Below are 21,295 nucleotides of genomic sequence, written 5' to 3'. Positions count from 1 at the left end.
TTTTGTATTCCCGAGCTAACGTTGAGAGTGTTTTCGCAGATAAGTGCACAGTGGACTAAGAGATGAATCAATCATGCCCTGACACAGTGAGAGCGCTTCTTCTCATAATGTAGCCTACAGTGAAGAGAATGGAGATGACTACTGCACAAATTACTTTCTTCTGAGAAATATGAGATGTAATAAAGTAACATTCCAGTCTTTGATTCACTAAATGTTTAATCCAATACTAAGTCCAGTTTTTTAAGTTTACTTTGCCTTTTTTTTTTGTCCTCCTTTGTAAACCTTTGTCCTCCTTTTTGGTCCTCCTTTGTGTATGTAGGTGTCTGGTAACCCTAATCAGGACGGCTGTCCCGATGTAGATAGAAAATATAACAAGCTAGATATATGTAGGCCTAAATCTTAACCGCGGTTTGTAAAAGTTTGTTTTGGTTTCTTAAACCTTATTGTAAATGGTTGGTTACGAATCAAAATTGCTATTGGCACGTAGTATCTTATAAATTACAGACGTTCTTCAAAAAAGATTATTTTACCAGATCGCCTTTTTTTTTTTCGATAGGCCAACACATTTCATGGGAAAGTCCTGGATTTTAAATGATATTGATTCATGTATCAATAATATGTCTATCTTTCTCTCTTGTTTCCATAAATATAGAAAGTCAAGTCCTTTTAAAAATCACATAGAAGATAATGCGCCAGTACAGATTTTTTAACTGGTGCTGCTTTTTCAACATTTATGTAACTTTGTAATTTTTTTCCAATCAAGGGATGTGTATGTATATCTCTATATGTAGGCCTATATTTATATTATTAATGATTAGCTATAAGACGTTAGACTTACATTTAAAAATATCGGAGTAGGCAGCTGTAGGGCCCTATTTAAAGACTAATATAATAATAATAACCAATCTGTTATTGGACAAAAGAATATATACATATGCCATTAAAGCATGTGAATTAGTGCTCTAACATCAATTTACGTGAATTAACGATTTTGTCAAGTTAAAAAAATTGTTTAATGTTGACCATAACATCGTAGGCCTTATTCGTAACACACGAAAAGAAACAAAGGTGCTGGAGGGGGGGGGTGCGTAAGATCCCATCTTATAGGGCCTATAGCCCTCCCCCAGCTTGTCAAAAGTTTTGCGCTCGTACATGTCTAGAGTCTTGAGTGTAAACAAAGAAGACGGATAAAGCTGCCCATAACTAAAATCCCATGTTTAAAAAAAACTAAAACATTATAATCAATCATCTAGCTGAAAAAGTCCTTTTTTTTTTTTTTTGTTTAAGCAGAACAGATCTAGAGAAAAAAAAAAAAGAAATAGAAAATGGTCGAATTATATATATTTTTGGTCAGAGTAACGTTTTCTTTTATGCCGTACTACGCATGGATATGATTGGCCAATGAGCTTGCCCAAACACGATGGCGGACGAATTCCCTCGTCTTTGCATAACAACAATGTAAACATTATTCTGCACGCATGGTAAATATTATAAATAAATAATATTGAAACAGTTTTTGTTCATATTTCATGCATAAATTACATTTTTTGTAAAGCATAGTTTCATAATAGCAACACCCAGAGTAGAATAATCGGAAAAATATGTTAAAATAATCTAAATTAACTAAATAGATGATCTAATAATATTAATAATGATTAATAAATTTAATATTATTATAATTATTAACAATGACATTATGATTATTATTATAAAATAAATATTTAAATATTATAATTATTAATCTAGATCTAGATTTTAATCTAGATTAGATCTACTATCTAGACATCTACTACTCTAGATATCTATAATAGTCTATACTATAGATCTAATCTAGATCTTATAGAGACTTTATAGACATGATAGAGTATGGTATTATAAAAAAAAATACAAATTATAAATTGTACTAATACTATAAGTATAATACTATATATATAAATATACTAATATAGTGTCTAACACTAGACTTTACTAGTCTTATTCAAGTTATTCATCTAGATCTAGATTCTAGATATCAACTATCTAGACTAGATTTTCTAATTCTAGTCTACACTGATCTTTAAAATAACGTGGCAAGATAAGATAACCAATGAGGAAGTACTATGAAGAGCAGGGTGCCAGGACATCCGCTCTCTTATCAGCAGCAGATACCTTGGCTGGCTTAGCCACGTTCGTAGAAAGCCAGTAGGTGGACTTCCACAGGACATCCTGTATGGTGATCTAATAGAAGGCAGGAGAGCAGCTGGTCACCCACTTTTACGTTATACGGATGTATGCAAACGCGACATGAAGCTCTTCGAAATCCACACTAGCAGCTGGGAAGAGGTGGCACTGGATAGATCCACATGGAGAGAGAGCATAAAGGAAGGGTCACGGATTGCAGATGTCATACACAACAGAAGCAGAAAGAAGGGTGAAAATGCAACGGCGCTTGGTGATTATATATGCCCAACCTGCGATCGCAGATGTGTATCAAGGATTGGTCTCTTTAGTCACACAAGAAGTTGCAAAGGGAAAAGATCATCTCTCGAGACGTAAAATGCCACAGAGTCTACACTGACCAGATCTAGTCTAAGTCTTTAGTAGTCTAACTCACAGCCAAAATAAATACCTATCACTCTTAAATGTCTTAATATTAATAGCAGGAGATGTAGATCAAATCCAGGGCCTAGATCTAAAGATAGATGCAACATCTGCAAAAAGTTTGCAACATGAAACATAAAGCCATTTAATGTGTCATTTGTGATGAATGGTACCACGCATCATGTCTCAAAATAAATACACCTGTGTATTATGCCTTAGGCAACAAAGACACATTGTGGCACTGTGTACCGCTTGGGTTACCTCAGATTACATCAGGACTGTTCGACTCCTTTGATGCAGACACTTCTAACCCATACAACATCCTAAACACCATCCCAAATCAAACTAACCAGCCACTAACCAGATCCACTCCTGTTAAATCTGCTAAAACTAATACAACACCCTCATTAAACAAATCTACTAAAGAAGAAATACCAAAATACCTTAAAACCTTGGTAATAAATTTTCAAAGCATTAGGAAAAAAACAGCAGATAGATAAACACCAAAACCTTAAGGACATAAATGAGCTTTTCATAGAAACTTTACACAACCTAAGTTTAGATCAAATCATAAAAAAAACAAAAAACAGATTAAACAACACATTAGACATTAGATCTCTTCTTAACCAACAGACCTGGATAAGTAGTAGATTATAACATTATCCCTGGTCTATCAGACGATGTGATCATTAAAATACTCAGTCAGATAAAAGCAGTAGCCAATATAAAACCCAAAAGAAAAATCTTACTCTGGAACACATGCAACCTAACACAACTAAACCAAGCTGCATTAAACTTTCAACATTCTTATCAGAAAAAGACATTAACCAACCAGTCGATGACCTCTGGAATTTCATAAAAAAAAAACTATCTTAAAAACATTATAGAAAATCATATATCAACTAAATACACATCAAACAAAATAAATAAATGATGGTATAATAATAGATTAAAGAAGCTTTGTAAACAGAAGGTAAACCTATATAGATATAGAAAATTTAAAGAAACTAAGGCAGAAAGAGTTTATGAAAAGTACATAAAAATTAAAACACCTAACCCAAAAAGTAAGCAGACAGCTGAAGAGTGAATCCATAAACAATGTAATATCTAAAGATAACAACTAAAACCTATGGTCATACATTAAGTCTAAGAAAATGGAAACAATAGGCATAGCGCCATTAAAAGGAGAAGATAACTTAACACATAATGATAATGAAACTAAAGTAACATCCTAAATAAATACTTTGCATCAGCATTCTCAGCCATAGGAGACAAAGACATATTACTTAATTTGAACCAAGTAGACAACATAGGAGATATAGAAGTAAAATATTCAACAGACAGACCAATAGCAATGACAAAACATTTAAAAAACACACTCAAAATATTCCTTAAAGAATGTGAAAGCAACATCTGGTTTAGCTGCCTAACTAGCTTCAAGCTTCTTGGTAAGATTTAGTCGTGTTGGACTTACATATTTATGAGCGGATTACTTGAAGACATTTTTTTTTAAAAGAAATCTTTTACTTTACTCTGGGCACGACATAGCCTAAATTGTACCGATGTGCCATAAAATATACATTTAAATCTTACTTTACTTACAGATTTTGCTTTTTTTTTTTCAGGCCACGTTTTAAAACTCCTCATCATCAAATGGCTTCAGTAGATACACGTGGCGTGGATTCAGATGGCAATGGTTCCTTGACTCCATCAGAGCAGAGTGAGAATGAAGAACGCAGTGAGCATGACTCTGATTATGAAAGTGATGAAGTGCATGACCATCTGGAGCCAAAGTTAGTACATTAATGTTTCTCTTATTAGTATGGAGCCAAAAGTTAGTACATTTATGTTTCTCTTATTAGTATGGAGCCAAAGTAAGTACATTTATGTTTCTCTTATTAGTATGGAGCCAAAGTTAGTACATTTATGTTTCTCTTATTAGTATGGAGCCAAAAGTTAGTACATTTATGTTTCTCTTATTAGTATATTCATACAAAATTTTAAAAACCTCAAAGATGATGAGTGAAAAAATTCCCCCTCGACAGATAAACATTAATACTTATTAAAGAGTGGCATGTAAACCATTAGATTGTAAGGTGTAAAAGATTGATGCTAGGCATACCCTTTTCTTTTTCTTAAATTCAATATATGAAAATAATTTTTGTTTTAAAACAAGTAAATGAACATTGTTGGATTAAATTTTTTTCTTTCAAACCTGTTTCAGAAAAAAAAAATTTCTAATACGGAAACACAAATTGCATTTTCAACTAAACTGTTTACACGTTAAAGTTAATAGGTAAAAAAAATCATGATCACATTATGCGTAGTATTGTTCTTATCAGTATTTGTGCCCACCACAGGAGAAAAACTCTCAATGTCCAGTGGACTGGCTATGGTAAAAGAGTTCCTATCATCTTGTTCAATGCTGAGACAATATTAAACAAAAGGACAGATTTTAAAACTGTTGGAGGTATAAGATTTGTTTTTAGAATATCTCTCTGACATGTTGTAGTTTTTCAGTATGATTCATTTTAAAAATAACTTATTTAATATACTTTTTCAGTAAGTTAAAGTCTTAGTGAATAATTTTGTTATACCAGGTTTATGAAATAGTAACTAATTACAATCAACATTTTAACTCTTTCTCTCCTAATCGACGATACCATTCTGCGTCCTAACGGTTGATATTATTATCATGAATGCTGAAAAAGTCAGTTGTTTTGTTTTCTTTCCTCTTATAATGTTTTAATTGTTTATATTTGGAAAACATACAGATTTGTTTCATTTTTAATGCATTGTTAACCAAAGACAATGTTTTTAAAGAGTGGGGACTAAAAAAAAGGCTCAATTTTTATGTATTATTTTTATATTATCTATGTATATTCTATTTGTAGATAGTAACATGGGATAATGATCTCAAGATAATAAATTTATATGTTTTATATATGTTATATATTAAGTTTTGTGAAAATATGAATGACAATTATAAAAAAAAATACTTTAGTTCAATTTGGATCATAAAATATTGTCTAGATCTAGTGCTAAAGAGACTTGTGACGACTTGTCCACAGTCAGTAAGTTTTTATTTTTAAACTCCATTATATAAAAAAAAACTTTTATTTTGGTTTTATAAACATCAATTAGTTTTATCTAAAACGGACGTGCATTCCCCTTTTATTCTGTACCAATTATAACATTTTCTAATAACAAACAAAAAAAGTTATTACGGAAGTTTAATCATAACAGGGTAGTGAATTACATATGAGCAAAATGAATAATTCCGTTTGAACATGGAAAATAATTACTGAGAGAAAGAGTTAAAGAATTATTTTTTTCTTTATTCTTATTTTAAATTGTTTTCTGATTTCTAATCAGAACGGTATCACTTGGCCTTCAAATTTGCCTCAACTGACTGCAAGATTGTACGAAACATTTTACTATCGCATGGTTTTCACGAGGTAATCATTGAGTTCAAGCTATATGTCTCCATTTTTTGAAAACTGTTGCAACAAGTATTCAAATAATTTTTTATATTTGTAATCTTAAAAAAAAATATATTTTTTTTATAATTAACTGCCAAATATGTCGATCAGGTCCACCCCAACAGCGTTGATTATAACTTAGTCTGGAGTAATTCGCATCTCAAGCCTTTTACACTGCGAACAATGTCAGAGTTTCAGAAAATCAACCATTTCCCCAGGTAATAACAAATTTAATTGAAATATTTTATATTCTATTAATAAATTTATTTATATTGCTTTTATTAAGGCTTAGGGTTTTTTTTTTTCAACATTTCTTTTTAGATCCTATGAGCTTACAAGAAAGGATAGATTATTTAAAAACATCCAGAGAATGCAGCAAATTAAGGTAACTGGAGACAGCTTGAAGAGTTTTTGTTACTCTTAAACTAATTCTAGAGGGTTTTTTTACAAAGCTTATATTATATCAACTCACTCTGGTAAAAAGTTTGTACACATTATTTGTTGATCTTGGATCAAGCTGAAATTTAGCAAAATTATTTCTTTTCCCTAATAACACAAGAATCAATTAAAAAAATTATATATTATAAAATTGTTATTTATTCAGAAATGAAGTCTATTGTTGTTGCCTATACATGCTCTAGGGTAATATGCCAGGTTGTCATAAGTTTTTAAAATTTGTAATTTATTTTATTGAAACTCTTTTTTTCTTGTCTCACCAAACAGGGTTTTAAACATTTTGATTTCATTCCACCAAGCTATGTTCTTCCTGGTGATTACCAAGACTTCTGCTGTAAGTTGTTGTTGTTTTTTTTGCCTACTAGTATAAAAGGTTTTGTTTGTTTGTTTTTTTAGTAAAATTTTGTAATAAACTTGTTAATATCAATTTTCATTTAGGAATTGTTAGCTACGTTATTAGGTTAATATATCCTTGATGTTAAGAAGATAGGATCAAAAGACTGCCAGTTTGTATACTCAATATGAGGTGGACATTTTTAACATTATTAAGTTTGAAAACAAATAGCTATACGTAGTCCTGGCAAATCAAATATATTTGGACTGATCTATCTGAAATTATAAATATTGTCTGTGTTTTGTCAATCACTTCAGCCAATATCTTTACTTTTTTTTTTCTAGCAAGCTTTCTCAAAGATAAAGGACCATATATAGTGAAGCCTGTTGCATCATCAAGAGGAAGAGGTGTCTTTCTAATCAATCATGTAAGTTTATAAGACATTTACTAGTGTTTTTCTTGTGCTCTGGACTGACATTCAGTGATCAGTGTTTGAACTCTCCCCGCTGCCATCCCCATGATCCTGCAGAAACATCATCAGAATCTGAAGGAACATCCAAAGCATGTAGAATAAGCAAAACAAACCTATACAACCCAAGAAGGGCTTTGGACTGCTATATTATAGTGTAATAGTTTTCTAAGTTTCTACTTTACCTTTACCTATCCCTTAGTCTGCTGGACCATAGGGGCACCACGTAAGATTCGTTAACGTCCTTCTCATTCCTCTCTGTCCTTTGCCTTAGAACCTCATTCAATGGTATGCCCATCCTTTTTTCAATGTTGTCCTCCCATCACTTTCTCTGTCTGCCTCTTCTTTTTCCTGGTACTGTTCCCTGAAGAAGGGTCTTAGTGAGCCCCGAAGATCTTGTAATATAGCCATATTCATCATTTTGAGACCTCACATTTTAAAATTAAATAGCTAGACATTATCCTGTTGTTTTTTTTCTCTTTCAGGCCTGCTTGTAAATTTATTTTTTTTTTTAATTCTATAAAAGTTTTTGCAATGTTTTATCATCTTTTTTATAAAAGGGCTATATCATTTTGGTATGAATGGTCAGCTGTAAATAGCGCTCATTGGTAGTGTTATTATAGAACTTAAAGATCTATTATTTATAATGAAACTTTCTAGTCTAGTGTTTCTAAGGCTTAGTGAGTTGTTTTTTTTACATAGAACGACAATATATGTAACAATGAGTACTCAATGCTTATAATGCTGATTTTATTAAGTCTTCCTAAAATATAAATAAAAAATAACTAATTCAGCTATATAAGAAACCTTGATCATTTAAACCTTGACCATTTAGCTACATAAGAAGGCTTGACCATTTAGCTATTGATGGCTTGTTTGCTGAAATTCAAATTCACACAATTGATAAATCATCTCAAAAGAAATTGAAAACATCTAAAAGTATAGGGCAGTGCACACAAAGTAGACTGATTTGCAGTGGTATTTGAATGGCATTGTTCATGTCTAGTGATTTAAGAGGGTACACCAGTGGTACTGTCCCTTCCATATTAGCTAATAATATGTGCTGAATTGCAGTTTACTCACTTTAAAACATTTTTTTTTAGCCGGATCAGGTGCCGCTAGATGAAAATGTTATAGTCAGTAAATACATCTCTTCTCCACTAGTTATAGATGGTGAGTTTCTTATTTTATTAAACATTGTTTTAATTACAAAATATTTTGTTAAAAAAACTCATGTATAGCATGGACAATTTTTATAAACCTAAAAAAAATGTCTTATCAGGATTCAAATTTGACGTTAGACTTTATGTTACCGTGACATCATACGACCCATTAGTCATTTACTTGTATGAAGAAGGCCTGACCAGATTCGCCACTGTGAAGTATGAGAAGAATGTGAAACATCTACGCAATCAATGCATGCACTTAACCAACTACAGCGTCAATAAGAGGAGCCAGGACTATGTGAAGTAAAGATTTTGTGTTTCATTTTGTTGATAATCATTTTATTTGTCTGAATTTTTTTCATTTGATTCTCTTACAAATGGTGGTATGTTGTTGACCAGAAGAAAGTTAGTCTAACTAGTATAATTTTAAATGAAAAAAATTTAAGCTTTAAAATTAATAAGTCAGTCTTTCGTCAATATCTGTTTATTCTTTTACATTTATTTATATCATATTTATATTTTTATGTGGAAACAAAAGAGTCATATACTTTTAAATGTGTAGGAAAAGAATAAACTATTACACAAATTTATCATATTATAAGATAAAATAAGATAATGTTCCAATCAAAGGAATTTCATTTTGACTACAATTGACGATGATGATAAAATGGAACAATGTTTGCAAAATAAATCTGGGACTAGGTAGTTAAGTGGCAAGGAGTCTGTTTTAGAGTTCCTCATTCATTTTGAGCTTTGAGGCATCAATACATTATTTTAAAAAAAAAGAGCAGTTAATTTGGCTTAGTTTTATTTGTAATAACATTAGCAACAGAAAAGACAGCCTCTATAAAAATTACATCCTAAATGTGTGATTTTATTTTTTGGCTTGTTGTGTAAAACACACAATTGTAAAATTAATTTATTTTGGAATAATACAGATAATTATTGTAGTGCACTATTGTAAGATAATTATTGTAGTGCACTATTGGAAGACAAAATTTCCTCAGGGATAATAAAGAGAAAGATTATTGATTCTAGTTTGTTTCTTCTTGCGTTGTTACAGAAACGATGACCCAGAAGTTGAAGACTATGGCAATAAGTGGTCTATGGGTGCAATGCTACGATATTTGCGGTCAGAGGGCAAAGACACAGCAGGTACTTTTGTTAAAATAAATATATTTTAGAATCTGAGTAGTAACAAAAATAAGATGTTATTACTTTACTGTTTTCATCAAATTGAATTTCCATTTGTTTAGCTTAATGTCAATACAACCCTTCATTTTCTTTTGCCAGCTCTCATGATGCGAATTGAGGATGTGGTTATAAAAACCATACTCTCCGTGGAATCATCTGTTGCCACTGCCTGCAAGATGTTCCAGTCCTTTAGAGGAAATTGTTTTGGTAAAGATTTCATTCTTTGCATGGGTTGTGATGTTTTATTTACAAGCATTTAAAATCAATGAAATTATTTGTGACATCCATTATTTCATTTTTTTTTAAATTCTGTAAATAGTAAATAAGAAATTTAAGGCTCTTAGAACTCTCCGATAGAAAAAAAAAGGAAGGAATCACTAATTATGTGTTTCAACAGTTAATAAAGAATTCCTTTTTTTTCTCCCATTGTGCTATTGAAGTATTTTATCTGAAGTAGCTGAGACAACCAATGAGTTAGCACTTTTTTAATCTTGATTAGCACAAATAATAATATCACCTTAAACATACAGTTTTTTTTTTTGAAGGAAAAAAAATAATTTTAAATACATTTCTTTATTTTCATAAACTAGATCACAATTTGTAGGAAATGATGCATGTACTTTACTTTTTTTGACATTTTGTTATTGTTTTTAGAATTGTATGGTTTTGACATCCTTCTTGATGAGAATTTGAAGCCTTGGGTCTTGGAAGTAAATCTTTCACCATCTCTGGCATGGTAAGTATTGGCTGATCTATCTCATCAAATCCAACTCATATTTTTGTTAAGGTAAAAAAAAAAACGTTTTAATTTCTCATTCCTTTGTTTCCTAAACATGAGGTAAAAAGACTTCTCTTTGAATTGAGATCTTTCTTTTCAACTCCTTCTTCTTCCTTGTCTTCTTGTGCTGTGAAGCTTTAGGCTCTTTTGCAGTCTGTGACATTTGTTCCATAATATCAAACATGTCTTAGTTTGATAGGACAAAACCAATGTTAAATGTTCATATAGTACTAAATTATCCTATTGTGGACTAGCCTGAAGCTGTTTTTAATGCTTTCAAAGTAGAATATGTCATCAATCTAAAATAATGTTAACAATTCAAGATATAAAATGTTCCCTCTTTTTATTGACTGATGTAAAAAGTTTTGATGCTCTTTTCAGTGACAGCCCTCTGGATCTGAAGATAAAAACAAACATGTTGTGTGATCTTTTTAGCCTGGCAGGTAAGTTGATTTACACATGAATTACTTAGTTCAGAGAGCAAAAAAAAAACCACACACTACTAGTCTAGACAGTGCTGCAATTTTCTTTTCTTTTTGTGTTCATCTTATTTAAATAGCCTTTTGTTAGGAGCTGGATGTTCTTGAGCTATTTATGCATCAGGAAATAAGCAAAAGTTTTGGGGGTTTTTATTAACTCACTCTGTCTGTCTGGTAAAAAGTTTGTACACTCCATTTCTCTCACATCCAATCTGATTGAGCTGAAATTTTGCACAAAAACAAGAATCAATAAAAAAAAAAAAAAACATTAACCAATTAGCTAATCAGTTATTTGTAATTAATTATTTGTTTGTCGTCTTGAACAAGGGGAAAGAAATCACTCTTGATAGATATGTTGGTATAAGATAAATTAGTCCCCTTGAGAACTCTTGAGCCCTGAGGGAACATTTTTTTATGCATTTAAAAAACGATCATATAAACATTCACCAAGATGTCCATTTCTTCCCTCCTCCCTTTAAAAACTGGTCCAAACAAGGGATAGTATCATAGCTTAATGAGAAAGCTAAAAGCTAAACAAAAACAATTGGTAGAACTATTTCTAATCATACAGATTTATTATGTCTAGATTTAATATGTCTAGCCTCTAGGTCAATCACACATATAATTACAGTACTGATCCATACTAATTGATACAATTACACTTAATATAAACTTAGTTTTTTTTTTTAAGTATTTTTTTTTTGTTTTTCTTGTTTTTAAATCTATTTCAAAAAAAGCTTTAGTAATACTCTCCTTGATGTTTGACATCAATTTACTTTTGTTGATTGATCAGTTGAAAAAGTGGAGTTAGCCATTGGTCCATTCTATGACATTCTCAATGCACTTTTACAAAGTAGTGAAACCATTGACCCAAATAAAGCCCTGGACATTCTCTGTAAAATAATGACTCCTTTCACACCAAACCAGGTATCCTTCAACTAGTTAAAATTGCACAGATCTTTCACCGAGATTTTGTAACCTAGACCTCCACCAAAAAGCACCTATGGTGAAAGATCAACCATGGCATCCTTTAGGACATACAAATGGGATGAAGCTGTGGATCACACAGTGGTTTACTTTGAATTTTATGACACTTACACATGATTATTTTTATAGATTTTCTTTTAATCATACTGTTTTGTAGTCTATTAATTAACTTTTCTTTCAAAAGTACATGCCGAATATATTTATAATATTTCTTGTATAGCGCATCTTAAAGTCTATACTATGCTCGTTGCACTCTGGTCGTATCTCTCATTAAAAAAATTATCAAAATGTAATTGATCTCTTTGCCCAGGTATCATCTGTCATGATCCAATGATGCGTACGCGACAACAACAAAACAAGCAAACTGCAGAGTTATCAGCCAAGTTAAAAAGTAGACTCAAGGTAAGATCATTCTTGTTCTTTTTCTGTACTAAGTTATTTACAGCCCCTCACATTTACTAGGAATATGAACCATCGTTAAAGGCTTTGTTCCATTTCTTTCCAACTAGTTCCTGTTGTAAGCAAAATTTAAGATTTCCACTTTAAGTCATGTCATGCTTTTTTTTATCATACAGTCAGATTAGGTTGTGATCCTTTTTGTTGGTTTGGTTAAAAGTTCATACTTAATGTGACAAGATGAGAGATGCTATAATTCATTTAACATTTCAAGTTACCTTTATTGTGCAATACACAGTTAGAGCAAGCATACAAACTACTCATTACACATTTTGTTCTTGAAAAGTACATTTGCAAAGAAGCTTTTTTTAAACGATTTACTACACAATTTATAGGAACTCGGCATACCGAGCATACAAGTTCATTCTAAATTCAGTTCAGTGCTTGATCTAATCCAGTGTGATCTGAAGCGTTTCTTGGGGCCGACTTTGTTTACCTCCTGTATGAAATAGCAGCGCAAGGTTTCAATGTCATTTGCATCATCTCATTAGAGGCATCATCATCATTTTACATGTCCAATGATGCAGTCATGTGTTTCTCTGCAATTCAAGCAATAATTTCGGCATCTTAATTTTCATTTTTCTAGTAGCATTGAAGCTTGTTGTCAGTGGATAAAAGCAAAATTCACAATTTTCGACCTTAAATTTTCACTCATTGGTCCTATTAAGTGGAATTTCTATCCAAATAAGCATATAACATTATACTTATATAATAGGATTTGATTCTGTACTTTAGGATTTGGTCAGGGTAAGCAGCTTGTCTAATTAACCAGGTTTGACTGTATATATTCTATATATATTATATATACATAATTTTAATCGAGCAATTCATTTAAAGTTACATTTTATTTTGAAATATACTTTACTAGTTATGGTTTGAATACATGCTAGTTGATGTTGAAGGGCAGCCTGCAAAAACTAAATCAATTTAAATTCACTGTATTATTCTTGTGGTTGCACACTAAATATATATGTGTGAGTGTTACAATATAATGTACAATAAAACCTAAATTTTCAGTCAGCGCCTCCCAGAACAAAAGTGACCTCTGTGGTGAGATCTGGTTTTATTTCCCATCACTGATAACTGAGTGATTCATTTATAATGGTGTTCTGTGATACGTGATACTGTAATGCATGTCTTTCAATCCTGTTGCACTAACAATGTGTTATCTAACTAAAACATTCAAGAAAGCACAGACTTTTTTTTTTTTTAACTATATCAACTTGTTCACTTAACCACACCCATCTCTTCTCTATATAGATTTCTATTTTTAGATGGTCATTATGTCGATATAAAAGGGATTTTTGTTTTTATCAGTATTAGCTTATGAAAAAAAATGTACTCAGTGCAGTATGTTATTCAATCATCTGTATGATTAAAAATTTAATCTTTTTGTTATTCGTGGTAATTTGAAAAAAAAAAGAAACTGAGTTTCAAAATATTTTTCCTATATTGATTTTTTAAAAATTGCCAAATAATTTTAAAGAGAAAAGTATCTAATGGTTATGGTAGTTTTTTATTTTTGTTCACATTAACATTTAATGATTTATTAATCATTTAGATCATTAAAAAGTCCACGAAAACCTAATACATCTATTTTACAATAACTTATTATCTTGGAACCAAAGCACAGCTTTAGTGTCTTTGTATCATACTGTGCAATGAATCTTATCTGGCTATTCAGTTGTAGTTAAAACTTGCTTTGATCCAAACTTTGTTTATCATAGAGAGAAGAGATGGACCATTAAGATTTGAATAAAGTTTGAAAGGCCATTCAAAAAAATATTTTTTATTCTTTGCCCTCTTAATTTTTGCAATGCTGATATGTGTTCAGGGAGACATTGATGAGGCTTTAGCAGAAATGTTAAACCAAATAGAGGCTGCAAGACAGAACATGAAAGAAGCTGATGCTTGGCTTTTAAAAAGGGTAGACTACTGTTATTTTGAATGCCAATGAGCATTGTTAATGAGTTAGAACTTCTGAATATTTTTTGTTTTGCTTTTCTTAATGTCATTTATTTTTTAGCCATTGCTATTGGTGCTTTCGTTTTTTTATGTTTTGTTTTTTGTTGTTGTTGTTTGTTTGTTTTTATAATTTCACAACAATAAGTATGATAACAATTCTCAAAATATCTCTCATTTACATATGCAAAATTTGACTAGTAATAACAAATGATATTGCTAATCAGTATTCCATTAGTTCTACCCTTACAGCACACGTAGTGACGAATTTTAAATTTTTAAATCACTAAACTATATTATTTCATATTCTCGAGAACAATTTCTTTGGAAATCTCAGTGATAATGATTCACCCCAATAAGTTGCTTCACCAATATTATACAACCTAATATACTAGAAGCTTCTTCAAGTTGATTTATTGTTGAAAATTGTTTAAATGTATACTTCCAATTCTGATTATTTTCTTATATATGTTTATTTGCACACTGGATCACATTAATTGTGTGTTGTTGTTTTATTATTCTACCTATATCAAAGGTTCTATAATTGTGATGACTAGTTTCAGTTATTTGTTTCTCTTTCTGTTTTTAAATATGATTTAATTAAAAAGAAAATAAATACAAAATTATAAGTATCTAAACTATTTATGAGGTTAAGGTATTATTTTGAAAAGTTTTTTTTTAAAAGCTACAATTTTTCTACATTAATTTTACATTTGTATGTAAAACAAAAAATTGATTTATGAAAACAAAACAGCTATTGAAAGTATTTTTATTATGTACATAGGAAAGTCAAGCTTGTTTAAGTCTGTTCAGAACTGTCTTCTTTTGGTTATTAGTTAAGAGAATTAAACATAATGCAACTGCACCTTAATAACTATATTTTAAAAAGGAAAAAAATTCTTTAATTCACCAGATAAACAATAGTAGATACTGAATAATAGATCTATTGAATTGTCATCTGAACTTGTCAAACTGGCAATTTAATGAAATCATGATTTCACACTTTAGATAGTAAACAATCTTTGTGGTCAAATTAGAATAAGTGCAAAGTGGTCTAATGCTCTAATATATTTTTCATTGCACTAACCTATGTAAACAAATTTTTGAACTAAAAATCATTGTTTGTTAGTCATTTCGGCCATCATCAGCGGCCAGTTCAGCCTCCAAAGATCGTATGAGTCACTCCATGATGACTGGACTCAGTAGCGATGAGATCAAAATTGTCAGGAGAGTGAAAGAAGAGGAGGAAAGGAAAGGTGGATGGATCAGGATCTTTCCAACAGCTGACAGTTGGGAAACATATGGGTTAGTGACATGGCCATTTGAAAAGGTGGTCTGTTGATAAGGTCAAAACTTAAATGATCTTAGCTTGTTGTTGTGTTTTGTAATTGTCTTTATGTTTTTTTCAACATCCTTATTTACTTTCTCACAAAATCTTATCACTTTCTTACAACTTTGTTATCTCTTGACTGTCATTTTCATTGACTTCTAAATCCTCTTGAGCATATTTTGGCAGTTCATTGAACTAATTCTCTTTGTCTATACCACAAGCTTGGCCCATCTATACATTGTTTTTGAATCTAAAATCATTTCACTAATCTCTTTAAAGGGTGTGACTTAGCCAACCAGATAATAATTAACCATACAGGACAGATTCAACAGAAACATTTCATTTGCTTTTCTTCTCTTTGTCATGGATGTTAATCAGTGACTTTAAACTCTGCGCAGTTATTAGTTTTCCTGGCTAATTTAGGCAACCCATTCAAAAAGAAGCACTTGTACGAATTTGTCCTAGCATATGGAATAAAAAAAATATGGCTTTATCTTTGTGTTGTTCTGAGTAATTGAAAATACTAAATATGTGTTCACTCCTTACATTCCATGTTTACACTCCTTACAGTCCATGTGTACAGTCCATGTTCACACTCCTTACAGTCCATGTTTACACTCCTTACATTCCATGTTTACACTCCTTACAGTCCATGTTTACACTCCTTACAGTCCATGTGTACAGTCCATGTTCACACTCCTTATAGTCCATGTTTACACTCCTTACAGTCCATGTTCACACTCCTTACAGTCCATGTTCACACTCCTTACAGTCCATGTTTACACTCCTTACATTCCATGTTTACACTCCTTACAGTCCATGTTCACACTCCTTACAGTCCATGTGAACCTTACAGTCCATGTTCACACTCCTTACAGTCCATGTTCACACTCCTTACAGTCCATGTTTACACTCCTTACAGTCCATGTTCACACTCCTTACAGTCCATGTTTACACTCCTTACAGTCCATGTTCACACTCCTTACAGTCCATGTTCACACTCCTTACATTCCATGTTCACACTCCTTACAGTCCATGTTTACACTCCTTACAGTCCATGTTTACACTCCTTACAGTCCATGTTCACACTCCTTACAGTCCATGTTCACACTCCTTACAGTCCATGTTCACACTCCTTACAGTCCATGTTCACACTCCTTACAGTCCATGTTCACACTCCTTACAGTCCATGTTTACACTCCTTACATTCTATGTTCACACTCCTTACAGTCCATGTTCACACTCCTTACAGTCCATGTTTACACTCCTTACAGTCCATGTTTACACTCCTTACATTCTATGTTCACACTCCTTACAGTCCATGTTCACACTCCTTACAGTCCATGTTCACACTCCTTACAGTCCATGTTCACACTCCTTACAGTCCATGTTCACACTCCTTACAGTCCATGTTCACACTCCTTACAGTCCATGTTCACACTCCTTACAGTCCATGTTTACACTCCTTACAGTCCATGTTTACACTCCTTACATTCCATGTTCACACTCCTTACAGTCCATGTGTACAGTCCATGTTCACACTCCTTACAGTCCATGTTTACACTCCTTACAGACCATGTTCACACTCCTTACAGTCCATGTTTATACTCCTTACATTCCATGTTTACACTCCTTACAGTCCATGTTTACACTCCTTACAGTCCATGTTTACACTCCTTACAGTCCATGTTTACACTCCTTACAGTCCATGTTTACACTCCTTACAGTCCATGTTTACACTCCTTACATTCCATGTTCACACTCCTTACAGTCCATGTTTACACTCCTTACAGTCCATGTTTACACTCCTTACAGTCCATGTGTACACTCCTTACATTCCATGTTCACACTCCTTACAGTCCATGTTTACACTCCTTACAGTCCATGTTTACACTCCTTACAGTCCATGTGTACAGTCCATGTTCACACTCCTTACAGTCCATGTTTACACTCCTTACAGACCATGTTCACACTCCTTACAGTCCATGTTTACACTCCTTACATTCCATGTTTACACTCCTTACAGTCCATGTTCACACTCCTTACAGTCCATGTTCACACTCCTTACAGTCCATGTTCACACTCCTTACAGTCCATGTTCACACTCCTTACAGTCCATGTTCACACTCCTTACATTCCATGTTTACACTCCTTACAGTCCATGTTTACACTCCTTACAGTCCATGTTTACACTGATACTCCTTACAGTCCATGTTCACACTCCTTACATTCCATGTTTACACTGATACTCCTTACAGTCCATGTTTACACTCCTTACAGTCCATGTTCACACTCCTTACATTCCATGTTTACACTGATACTCCTTACAGTCCATGTTCACACTCCTTACAGTCCATGTTCACACTCCTTACAGTCCATGTTCACACTCCTTACATTCCATGTTTACACTCCTTACAGTCCATGTTTACACTCCTTACAGTCCATGTTCACACTCCTTACAGTCCATGTTCACACTCCTTACAGTCCATGTTCACACTCCTTACAGTCCATGTTTACACTCCTTACAGTCCATGTTTACACTCCTTACAGTCCATGTTCACACTCCTTACAGTCCATGTTCACACTCCTTACAGTCCATGTTTACACTCCTTACATTCTATGTTTACACTCCTTACAGTCCATGTTCACACTCCTTACATTCTATGTTTACACTCCTTACAGTCCATGTTCACACTCCTTACATTCTATGTTTACACTCCTTACAGTCCATGTTTACACTCCTTACATTCTATGTTTACACTCCTTACAGTCCATGTTCACACTCCTTACAGTCCATGTTTACACTTCTTACATTCCATGTTTACACTCCTTACATTCTATGTTTACACTCCTTACAGTCCATGTTCACACTCCTTACAGTCCATGTTTACACTTCTTACATTCCATGTTCACACTCCTTACAGTCCATGTTTACACTCCTTACAGTCCATGTTTACACTCCTTAGATTCCATGTTCATTGTTTTTTGTACATAGTTTTATTGACATAAAATATATACAGCTTTCTCTTATCGTCTCTATTGCAGTTCTTTTTTACAATTTCCTACCACTCACAACCTAATGTTACATCAGCGTCTCTATGGAGAAAGGTTAGTTTGTACATTTTTTCTATTTATTTGCATATAAAATGTGTGCAGTGGACTTATCTTTCATTAACATCCTCTGAGCCATGGTGACTTCACAAGAGTGAGCTAAGATTTTGTTTTTAACCAACATAGAAAATAAAAGTATGTTCTTTTTATGTTATATTCTCTTACTTTTTTTTTGTTTTGTTTTAAATAAATCAGGTTTTTTTTTTTAATTGTTTTTTGTTGTGTAGTAAAGAAAACTGACAAAAGATAATCAATAAGAAATAAAAACTCTATTTGTTCTTAGTTGATCAATACATGAAAAATGTTAATCTTTATTAATAATTATATTAATAATGGCAATGTCTTTGCTTCTGAATATTAACTCTTTGGAATTAATTCGGAATTATTTGCCACTTTTGGACGGAATTAATTTTTCCGCCATTTCAGAGTGCGCTACTTTGCTTCGATATAACTTGTATAACTTTTTTATTTATTATTGGAAAATAATAAACTTGATATAGAATTAAAGAGAAATGGATGCTCTTTCCATTTCTTATGTTTTCTAGTTTGCAAATTATGTTGTTTTTGTAATTTTGGGTTTTGAATATAAAAATTAAAAATGAAAAACTCAACAACTGACATTGAAAATATCCATCCAAGTGCATGTTTAAAGAAATTTATTGTTCAAATTGAATTGAAATAGCTTTTTTTCTCATTTTTATCCATTTGTTTACAGAACACCACAGAAGAAACAGCAATAGATGCAAAAAATAATAAACTGGAACTAATAATCCAATGTCACTACTTTAACGAAAAAGCCCATAAAAAAAGCAACACGCTTGGAACAAAACACTTTTACCCTAAAACTAGTCCAACTGTACAGCATATATATATTTATAGTATTTTCTTCTAAAGTTCTTCATGTACTTAGTATATAAATATTCCTTCTAGTTGTGATATTCATGGAAGCAGTCAATATGAATGTGTGGGTTCGACTCCCATCCAGCGCAAACATAAACCGTTCTCCCTGACCCAAAGTGTTTACATACTCTGTCTTTCTTTATAGTTATAGGTCTCCATTCTCTGAAAATGGATCTTATTCTAGCAGGGGTGTTCCATTTAATCCTATGGTCAGCATAGCTATTTATTTTGCTAACAAGACTATCAACAATGTGATTGTCAATGAAAAAAACATTCCATCTCAATAGATGCAGTGCTGACTAAGTCTAGGTTGACAACCCAATTTCTTGGTGGAATAAATCTGAAATTGTTCTGTTTCAGTGCCTAGATGATAGATCTAGAGATCTACATCTATCTGATTAGATTTAGATCTAGATAATGTAGAGACAGCTAAACTAGTTCTAGATCTACATTGAACATTAGCTGGGGGTGGAGCTGCTTCATCAGCTGATAAACTTCATCATTACTAGACCTAGGCCTAGGCGGTCTAGACCTATAAATTAATTTACTAGATCTAGATCTATATAATTAGATTTATCAATATCACCATCAGATGAAACAAAACCACTGTCATCTGAATTCTTATACTTCTTTATCAAAGAAATATTTAGATCTACAAAGTTTATATGGCCTTGGTTGAAGCTCCATGTTAAAAAAACACGCACACAGAAAAAATAAATGTCATCTCTTTACAAACTTCGTACAAAATAAAAACACGTTAAATGAAGGAAATTCCGGATGTTTAGCAAAGGGAAACTATTCTAGATAAACAATTAAGCAATAAAAAACAAGAATTGGAGAAATGGAAACGAAAAAAATAAATTTGAAATAGCCGATGCCCCCAGCGTTGGTCCGACTTTTTTCCCCTTTTTTAAAATCAACGCCCTGTGCGTTGGTGCGGAGCCAAAGAGTTAAGGATGAGTGCAGTGTTTCACAAACCCAGTTTGAATAATTTGTCACATCTTATTATTTTATATATATATATATTTTAATTATCATGATATTATTTAAATATTAGTCATAACAAAAATTTATTTAGAAAAATTTAGATCTCTAGTAATAATCAAAATAAAAAAGCATCAGTATAAAATTATTCTCTTTTTCCTACTAAAAAATGCAGATGATGTGATTATTTATTGTTGAATTTCAATAAATGAATTTTATTTACATCTTGTTAGGCTCCTCCGCGCTGTATCTTGTGCAGATAAGTTTAAACGGAGGTAGCACCCAAATAACCAAATCAAATAGCACAGGCAAAAGGCCAACATTGCAGAAAATACTTGCATCTGATGAGTGATGTCCAATTAGGTGTTTAATACGTAATGAAAGGAACTGTCCAATGTCACCAAGTTAAATATCTTCTCCAAAAACTAAAGCCGACCTCTCTCTAAAGCTACCTAGAGTATTCTGTGTTTACTTTCATTACACTTCAAATCCTAGTTTTGTTTCTAATAGTCTTGTCAAAACTTTATCCTTTTGATGAAACAAATAACTTTTCTTGCCAATTCCTAATCATGTCCTTGTATATTTTCTTTAAGAGGATACCAGTAGGCCTATATAAATTTGAAATAA

The 21,295-nt window shown here is 32.1% G+C and overlaps 1 protein-coding gene across 10 annotated transcripts in view; it reads left to right on the top strand.

The window, feature by feature from the left end:
• The first annotated feature begins 1,366 nt into the window (after window positions 1–1,366).
• The window catches only part of LOC106057052 (tubulin polyglutamylase TTLL5-like), a 40,542-nt gene continuing 20,613 nt past the window's right edge, over window positions 1,367–21,295 (top strand). For 7 of the 10 annotated variants that reach the window (XM_056023823.1, XM_056023830.1, XM_056023822.1 and 4 more), the window contains exons 1-18: window positions 1,367–1,481; window positions 4,206–4,373; window positions 4,941–5,050; window positions 5,956–6,038; window positions 6,174–6,280; window positions 6,384–6,447; window positions 6,786–6,852; window positions 7,197–7,279; window positions 8,425–8,494; window positions 8,604–8,790; window positions 9,551–9,642; window positions 9,781–9,888; window positions 10,336–10,417; window positions 10,841–10,902; window positions 12,236–12,327; window positions 14,216–14,308; window positions 15,473–15,648; window positions 18,719–18,781. In XM_056023823.1, the coding sequence (XP_055879798.1) occupies window positions 1,402–1,481; window positions 4,206–4,373; window positions 4,941–5,050; window positions 5,956–6,038; window positions 6,174–6,280; window positions 6,384–6,447; window positions 6,786–6,852; window positions 7,197–7,279; window positions 8,425–8,494; window positions 8,604–8,790; window positions 9,551–9,642; window positions 9,781–9,888; window positions 10,336–10,417; window positions 10,841–10,902; window positions 12,236–12,327; window positions 14,216–14,308; window positions 15,473–15,648; window positions 18,719–18,781 (1,787 nt within the window). In that variant the 5' untranslated portion in view covers window positions 1,367–1,401. Of the gene's footprint in view, window positions 1,482–3,879; window positions 4,029–4,205; window positions 4,374–4,940; window positions 5,051–5,955; window positions 6,039–6,173; window positions 6,281–6,383; window positions 6,448–6,785; window positions 6,853–7,196; window positions 7,280–8,424; window positions 8,495–8,603; window positions 8,791–9,550; window positions 9,643–9,780; window positions 9,889–10,335; window positions 10,418–10,840; window positions 10,903–12,235; window positions 12,328–13,398; window positions 13,432–14,215; window positions 14,309–15,472; window positions 15,649–18,718; window positions 18,782–21,295 lie in introns of those variants that run through there. The other 3 variants (XM_056023825.1, XM_013214081.2, XM_056023828.1) reach the window with 3 other exon arrangements.

The sequence above is a fragment of the Biomphalaria glabrata genome, chromosome 3 (genome assembly GCF_947242115.1).
Source record: "Biomphalaria glabrata chromosome 3, xgBioGlab47.1, whole genome shotgun sequence".
NCBI lineage: Eukaryota > Metazoa > Mollusca > Gastropoda > Planorbidae > Biomphalaria > Biomphalaria glabrata.
This window is presented reverse-complemented; position numbering and strand designations above follow the sequence as displayed.